Source organism: Choristoneura fumiferana, chromosome Z, assembly GCF_025370935.1.
Source record: "Choristoneura fumiferana chromosome Z, NRCan_CFum_1, whole genome shotgun sequence".
In the NCBI taxonomy this organism is placed as follows: Eukaryota; Metazoa; Arthropoda; class Insecta; order Lepidoptera; family Tortricidae; genus Choristoneura; species Choristoneura fumiferana.
In genome coordinates this window covers 20,193,081-20,201,947 of record NC_133472.1, presented here as the reverse complement: position 1 = coordinate 20,201,947, position 8,867 = coordinate 20,193,081, and the positions used below count along the sequence as shown (strand labels likewise).

General features: G+C 35.2%; 1 protein-coding gene across 1 annotated transcript; it reads left to right on the top strand.

Moving 5' to 3' along the window:
- Positions 1–2,473: 2,473 nt before the first annotated feature.
- Positions 2,474–6,207, top strand: LOC141441156 (uncharacterized). Its single transcript, XM_074105836.1, has 3 exons — positions 2,474–2,860; positions 4,212–4,488; positions 5,978–6,207. The coding sequence occupies exons 1-3, from the start codon at positions 2,474–2,476 to the stop codon at positions 6,205–6,207; spliced, it is 894 nt and encodes a 297-aa protein (XP_073961937.1).
- Positions 6,208–8,867: the final 2,660 nt, after the last annotated feature.

Here is an 8,867-nt window from a genome sequence, read left to right as displayed (position 1 = left end):
AGTGATGGAAGTAGAAGAAGCAATTAATTTGAGTAGAGATCGGGAAATAGATAAAATTTTCAAGCTACTTGCTATAATAATCCAGAAGATAGGCGCTCCAGGCCTTGTACTTAAAACTGAGTTGGAATCATACAAGATAGATCTTGATGTTTCTGATGAATTATCAGGAGTTCTTATGACTCTATTTACCTGCCTGAGAAAAGCGAAAAATTATAATCCAGGTCATCAAAGATACCTTAATTACATTGCTAAGGTAGGAACTGCTGAAGTAGCAATCAAGGATCTGGTCACAGAAGTCAAAAAACAAAAAATAGAACTAGATTTTTTGCTAGCCACACCTATTATTTAGATAATGACCTTATTTAAAGGATTCTTTGATGAGGTTAGGACTAGTGTGACTAAATTTAAAGTCAGAAAAGGCGTTATGTCAAAGAAACGGGACTCTTCTGGAAGGATAGTTATTGGGACCCAGCGTCAAGAATCAGAGGGGGCGCAGAATGTAACTGGATATGGACTTAATAACCAACATATTCCACTGTTGCAAGGCATCACCATTGCCCCGGAAAGACGCACAGGGGTGGTCCGAAGCTTAGGTCCTCTGGCTCAGTGCATATTGATGGTGCAAGAGAAGTACCATAATAAGCTCGCGAATGCGATACAAAACTCTCTTGCGATGTTACCCATGGCTACAGAGATTTCAAATTGCTTCGAAGACGCTAAATCTCAAGGTGTAGTTGTAGGAGTGATGAAGGAATTGGGTGACATACTTCTATTAACCACAGCGAGATCAACACAAAAGTTCTATTTCCCCTTGTTGCTATTAGTGTTGATGTGTGAAGAAAGTAGTGTTTTTAAATGGAGTTTTTCAGGGGCTAACATGTTAAAAAGATATACTGATTTTGTAGAAACTTACAAAGTTTCCTTCGCTATAAAAAGTGGTGCGACTTCCGTGGCCACATCTGAGGCTGTGTTCCATGCCATGTTCGGCACATACCTAGATGATTTAGATTCGCTGCAGACTATCACCACTAAAGCATCACAGTGGCAGCAAAGAAAGGACTTGAATGCAGTGTTCCTAAAAAGGTCCACATGTCCAAAAGTGACCTTTAAACCCGTTACTTTCAAACTGGTTTCCAAGATGGCACAGGCTCTATTGACGAAAAGTTTAGGGAATGTAGACCCAAGCTCCACAAGTAGACCATCATTTTCAGGTGTTAGAAAACGTGTCTTTACTCAAGAATTTCTTTCGTACCTAACTACTGGTAAGAGAGTGTAAATTATTCTAGCGATCCAGTGCAGCTGCAGTATGCACTTAAGAAGATAAAAGACGGGCTATTAGAAGACAAAGCAAGCAACAAAATATTGGAGGCCGGTACATCCAAGTGGTGGAAGAAAGAAGGAGGTGATTGGGTTGAGTGTGATGAAGTTCTGGTTGAGGGCACACGTAAATTTTATGGAGCAAAACAGTAATCTTTTCATTGAATTTATTTTATATTATGATTGTATTCCAAAATAAACATATGTTTGTGTCTTTTTTATGGTTTTTTAATATTAAAAAAAAGAACGAAAGGCACTGGTTTATGGTAAAGTGGAGTATGTTGTAATAACAAGCTTTTTATTAACTTTTATTTGCTTTTTTTAATTTGCTCAATCTCAACATGACTTTAGGTCCTCTTATTTGCAGTCAGTTAAAGATTCCTATAACATCTGTAGAAACTGTAAGTATGACGCTGTTTATTAACGTAAACAAACTAATCAAAACCAATCCACACATCAGATTACTGCAATTTCAACTATGACCGCACTACTACACTTACTGCCTACAGTACGAAACACTAACCACTTTCTGTAATAATCCTTATCTGAAAATTACATTATTATTCATTAAGTACATGGATTTCGCATAACATTGTAGCTCACTTTGACCAAACTTTGACATTCAAGATTTGTCACCTTGTTAAAGCCTTGTTATTGTTATTTTGAAAGAGGTAGGAGGTTAAGGGGCTGTTTCACCAATTTTCTTAAAGTTCGGATTAGCTTAATCAAAGAGTAAACTAAGTACTGGCTAAATCTGTCTGTTAGTGTTTTTTCTGTTTCACCACTCCGGTCCCGTGTAAACTAAGTACCACCTAACTAATTATCAGTTTAACAGGGAGTCGGAACGGCAACGTTGCATTTACGACCGCGCGTTCCTGTTTGCGCAGTTTCGTTCAAAGATTCGCTTGTCAAAGTAGATGAAATCTTAAACGATATCATTTATAAATACGGATTTGGTTTTTTTTTGCATAAATAAATGTGTATCCTTATATTTGGTTGACAAACGTTGTTTATTTATGTTACTTTGTAAACAACAACATGAAGGAAAAATAAAATTACGTAAAACGAATCGTAAAGTGGCGCCAAACTATTCGACAAATTCACATCAATTTAATTTTTCTTACTTGGTGTGTGCGGACGAATTACCTAATTAAAGATGATTAAAAGAGAACGAAACCTCAATTTCTCTCGAGAAGAGACGGACATGCTGGTCTCTCTCGTCGAGAAAAACAAGCATATTATTGAAAATAAAAAAAGTGATGCGGTTACTTGGAAGGAAAAGGAAGAAAAGTGGAAAGCTATTGAGAGTGCTTTCAATAGCTCTGGAATCGGAGTTTTTAGGAGTGCTAAGCATTTAAGAACGAAGTATGAGGCTCTTAAGCGAAGCACAAGGAAGAAAGCGAGCTCCATTCGCGCGGAGTTATACAAAACTGGTGGCGGCGTGAATGAAGCACCCCCTTTAACAGCAGTAGAACAAAAACTTAAACAAATGATTATACTGTCTGTTGAAGGGGTGAAAGTATTTACGACTCCGATCATCTGGGTAAGTGCTTAATAATGATAGTGCTTATCTTTTTTACTAGCTTACGACAGCGGCTTCACTCTCGTTTGAGAAAGGAAACTCTTTGTAAAATTTTAGCTACCTAGATCTAAACTACATATTAAGATTTACTTCGTGGAAAAGGGATAATAATTATTTAAATAAATGATTAATCGAGTGATCCAGGTACTGTTTCAATTTGCCGGCTAAACATTGGTGTTAAAATCGCGCGGCCCCTTGACATTGACAGCTGCCACTCGCCAGTCGTCAGACGATTTTATTGCTATGTAGTTGTGAATACTTTGGATGTTATTAAAAAACACTGTAGATATGTTTTGAGAAAGATAAAGGTTCCTGCCTTGTTAAGTTTCTTGCCGGATTCTTCTTAACAGAGGTTTCTTGCGGACCGGTTGACCGGTGAGGTGGTAAACTTTTCGACGTTCGTAACTTCGTAAGTACTTGTTATTAGCCCTTTGAATATAATTTACGTTGACTGTGCGGGTTAAAGCAATGTTTTTAGCCCCTTGCGTGCAAAATTTCAAATGGTCTGGCCACAGACTACTAAGAGATATGTCTCTGTCTGTGTTTGTGGGATTTAGTAGGTATAACACTATCCCATGTGTATGTAAAATTGCATAATACAGTTTAATGGTCCTCAAGGAATATAGGTAATTAGGTATCTGTCTAGCTTCAATAGGCTGTGCGTTGTCGGTTAATCAGTCACATTATTCATGTAAACATATAGATTAGGTTATATCTTAATCTTTAGTTGTTTTATTTTATGATTTAAATGCCCAACAACCTGCTTTATTGTCGAAAATATTTCGCCGCATACTTACTGCCAAAAACAGATCATTCTTCCTCTGTTTGCCCTCTCTAATTATTATTTTTTAAGTAGTTTTAGATTAAAGAAGAAAACGGTCAATTTTTTTCTTCATAAATTTAAAAGTTAAAGAATAGTTGGTGTCCCTCATATTCCAAATTCATTTAATTATTTATATTAAGTCCATCTAGGTATGGATGATAGGAATATAATGATATATATCAAGTTTTAACTTTATTTCTCCAGTAAATTTGGTGAAAATTGACTGACTGATTGACGGAAGACATGCAAGTGATCCTATATTGTTTTTGTTCTTCTTTTATGGCATGTAACCAGTGGCGGATTTATGTTTTTTATGAGTGTAGGCCACTTTATATCCGCCGCCCTATGTAACTTTCTAAAATAATTATTTTTTTAAAATCTGCCGCCCCTAGGCTGCTGCCACCCCTAGGCCACGGCCTATACTGCCTATTTATAAATCCAGGACTGCAAGTAACCCTAAAAACTATGTATATAATGTAAGTTTTCAAGTGTGACATCTACTTTCTAGCAATAAACATCGAAGACGCACAAAAAGATGTCTGTGCTCCTGTGCCCAGTACTAGCCAAATGGATAGAGAAAGTCCTGTGCCTGCTACTAGCCCAATAGACTTAAATGGATCTCCAGTGCATGCTAGTCATGTGGATATCACCATTACTCCTGAGCCTAGTACGAGTACTGGTGCACTGGACATTGGAGAAACTCCAAATAAGAAATGGGCCAAGTGGAAATCTTCTAATTTGAAATCGAAAAAACATCCAGCTCTGTGTAAGTATTTCTTAGTATTCATTTAACATTATTATGGATCCATAAGAATAGTAAAATGATAGCAGTTAAGTCATGTAGACTTTGATCTACTGGGCTATAGCTGGGCTATGTATAAATAAAAATAACTGGCCCTGTTTGTTTATTTATTTGTTTAAAATTGGGTCAAATCTTGAAAGTTAAAATGTGACCCACTACCAGTAGCCTGTTCGACTGAAAATTTAGTAAACCTATGAAAATCTGGTGACAATACAATAATCTGATTGTGACATCCTGGTAATCCAGCCAGGATCGTCTCCACAGGATGGAACTCTTCAACGGTTAATGGCATTGACTTGAAATTTGGTATTCAAATGTAGTTTGGGTGACAATACAAGAACAGTCAACAACAAAAAGTATAGTATTTTTTTATCAAAAACTTATTATAGTATTTTAACTAGGTATGCTGTATATTGGGCTGAGAAAAATATGTATCATAAAGCAAATCATTTACTCTTTGCTGCCGTTCATATGTTCAATCCAGGACCAATTTTGATATTTTCTTTTCTGTCTTTGAGTGAGTTCCTGATTGGTTCACAACAAATGATGATTATTAAGACCTTGTAGGTAGTGCTGTGATGGTTCTGGGAAAATAGGAAAGATAATGTTTGTAAGAGTACTCCAGAGTCCACTAGGTGTTCATATGAGTTTATGTTTTCTAAAGAGAATGTAAATAATAATATGTTTATGCCTGCAATTGTGAACTTTGAGGATATTTATTTTTTTACTCAATTTTAGTAAAGTAGGTATCTGACATTCTTAATATAAAATTAATTAGGTATTAGTAATGTTGTATGAAAATGTGCTCTAAAACATAGCACACCTGCCTAGTAAATGACCATATACCCTTGATTCAGGCAACACAGAAACAAGTAAGGGATTCTATTCCTCAGCTGATAGGAACACAAGCGAAAACGCTTTGTGTGAATTTTAAGATATATGCCAACTTCTTGTAAGTCAGTGGAATAGGGTATTTCAGTTCCAATTCCATCCGACGCAAAATCTGAAATATAGCTTTTTTTTCATTTTTTATTTATTGTTTTTGTTGAGGTTTTAAACACTTCAGGTGACCATGTCAGCCTCATGGGTGCTCGCTCATTTTCCCTGCGCAAGGGACATGTTAAAAAAGTGGTATATGCAAATGGCTTTGTCAGATACTGGCTCTGGGAGCCAACAATTGACCTGGCCATTGTGCTTGGGGCCCAAACCCCCAAGAACTCTTCTCCTCAAGTCTGAGTTCCAAGCACATTCCAACAACAAATGGGACAAGTCTTCCTTCTGGCAAATCTCACACAGAGGTGATGGTTTAACTCTCATCATGTGCAAGAATTTGTTTGTTGGCATGTGTCCAGAACATACCCTGAAAGAAATAAAGCAATAAGAAACGAATAGCAATGATAGTAGTTAATATTTTTAATCAAATTCTTATTCATAGATTTGTGTTTTTTTTTAGGTAAACCAAAGGAAAAAAAGCCTTTTGACAGACTAGTTGAAGCAAAGTTGGAACTGGTTGAACTACAAAAGAAAATTATTAAAGAAGAACTTGAAGAAAAAATATTAAAAACACTCTTGATAAAAAAGGAAATAGAACAAAAAAAAGAATTATTTGAATTAGAAAAAGAAGAAAGGTTCTTAAAAATTGAAATTTTAAATCATGAATTAGATTCTAAAAAAATAAAGTGATGTATTTATTTTTCAATTTCAATATTCAAGTCACAAGTTGTGACTTAATATTTATTTATTTCACATCCTTAATCTTAAGGATATCCTTATTAATCCTTATTATTATTAGGATATGAAATAAATATTCACATTTTAGTATGTTTATTTTATGTATGTTTGGATTTCAATTAATATATTAGTTATATTACCTTAACGGCTAAGATTGCTTGAGAATTATTAGTAATTTAAGAGTATAGCAGCAAGGTATAAAACATACCTTAACTTTAAAGATTCCGTACACAATACGAATTCCTTGGAAAAATATTACTTGTTTTTTTCGTAATGGCTACGGAACCCTATCTTAGACGTGTCCGACACCCTCTTGGCCGGTTTTTTATTATTTCATGAATTGTTTTGTTATAACTATTATTTCTCGTGCGTTTGTTTTTTGTTCTATTAAGTTTTAACTTATCTTGCTCTGAAAGATACTCGTTACTCGCTACACGATTTGGTATATCGAGGAAGAAATGTGTTGGAAACAGATTTAATTATAATAATTTTGTAGAATAGGTACAGTAACGTTGGATCAAAATGTTTTACAACAGTTTACTAAATTTCGATTTGGTAAAAGTTTTATTTATTACTTTTCTTCAGAAATTAGTCTGGTTTTAATAATTAATCCCGATTTAGGATGGGTCGTAAGAAAAAATGCTATTGTTGATTTTTGTGTCATTAGGAAAATATAAGCCACGTTTTGTTATTTTTTGTAAAAAAGACTCGTTATTAATAAATACATTTATTTTTAATACTTTATGTCTAATTTTCATTAATTATAAACTAGTTGTCAAGAACTACTTTTAACTAAACATGGAACTAACAATAATACAGACACGTGTTGCTCGCTATCGAGTACCTGCACAATACCACGCACAGACTGAGTTTGAGTGGCCATCAGAGGTGTTGAGAAGATTATACATCATAAATATTTAATAGGTACAACTACATTTTTAACACCGTAGATTCGCTATTTGGAGTACCTAAGGGATCGCCAATGCGGATCGGAATTATTTCCAAATATTAAAATTATAAAAAAATCCTGTCCATGATATAATCATTAATTTTATAATAGGCCTTAGACATTAATGTCTTCTCGACAATAGATTTGAATTTTGTATCCGTTTCATCGGTAATATTTTTAGGTATTTTGTTAGGTATAAGAACGTACCTATGCAATTTCCCAGAAACGAATGTTTGGTTTTAGCCAGTCTGTAAGATGGAACTTTAAGCTTCCCAGTGTTTCTAGTAGCCTTTGGCTTATAGACGTTCGTGGGAAAATCACATAAGTTCTTCCTTATATACATAATTATTTCAAAAACATAAAAGTGACGGCAGGGTTAGAATCATGTTTCCTTAAAAAAGATCTTAAAGATTCACGCGTCTTCAAATGATTGGGAGATAAATTTAAGTAACATTTGTCACATGTAAGTATGTAGTAAGAATGCTTTAGGTTCGGGATAACCTCTTATGTGGATACTCGTCATTATAAAAAGCGTGTGTAGAATAGTTAAGTTCTAGAGACTGATATGATGGGTGTACTTTCAAAATGTAAAATATATACCATTTGAAAAGCTTGAGGCACCTGTGTACCTACGCTATATGTGATTCAGGTTTAGTACCTAGTATGCATTATTAGTGCCTCAAGCTCAAGGTTTTTTTTCTTTTAATTTTATTTTTAACTTGTAGACGGTCGCATATTCACGCCGACCAAAGTACTCATCAAGACGAATCCAACGAGCCCAAACTCGATGCGGTTGCGTCGTTTAATTACCCGATTCCTATGGTCACCTTCCAGCTCCATCATCAGACCCTAGTTACCATCTAGCACCAAAGTACTCGTCAAGTCAAATCATAGGAACCCAAACTCGATGGGTTTGTGTTGTTTCATTACGGACTTCCTATGGCCACCTTCTAGCTTCATCATCAGATCAGCTTCATGTCATAATAATAATGCATTGTCATCCGATTTACACATGCATGCAAAATTTCAGCTCAATCGGAAACTGGCCAGTGGATCAAATTTAACTTGCAAGTTTTTGGTAAAAAAATATTTTTAAAAAAAGCTTTTTTTGCTGACTGTACTTTTTGTTGACTGTACTTGCATTGTCAACCAAACTACATTTGCATACCAAATTTCAAGTCGATGCTATTAACCTTTGAAGAGTTCCGTCCTGCGGAGATGATCCTGGCTGGACTACCAGGATGTCGCTACCAGATTATTGTATTGTCACGCGATTTACATAAGTATTCCAAATTTCAAGTCAATCTGTTTACTGGAAGTTGGTCAAATTATACTTGCAAGATTTGACTACCGACAGACAGTCAGACAATGGGACAGGTGAAACTAAATAAAAGCTTGTAAAAATGGCATGTGTAACACGATTTTCAGCAAAAAATCTGTTAAGTATTTTTTAAACCGGCTGAAGGGCACTGAGACCGTGGCCAAAAAATAATTAAAAAAAAAAACTAATAAGCTAAGTGACGGTTAAAAATGCTAAAGGGCACCTGATCCGGCCGTTAAATTAAGTGACAGTTTAACCGTCACTTAGCGCTAAACAAGACTTGTGAAACAGAAATTTGAGCTCCATCTGTCCATTAAGGTTATGATTAAGCTAATCCGAACT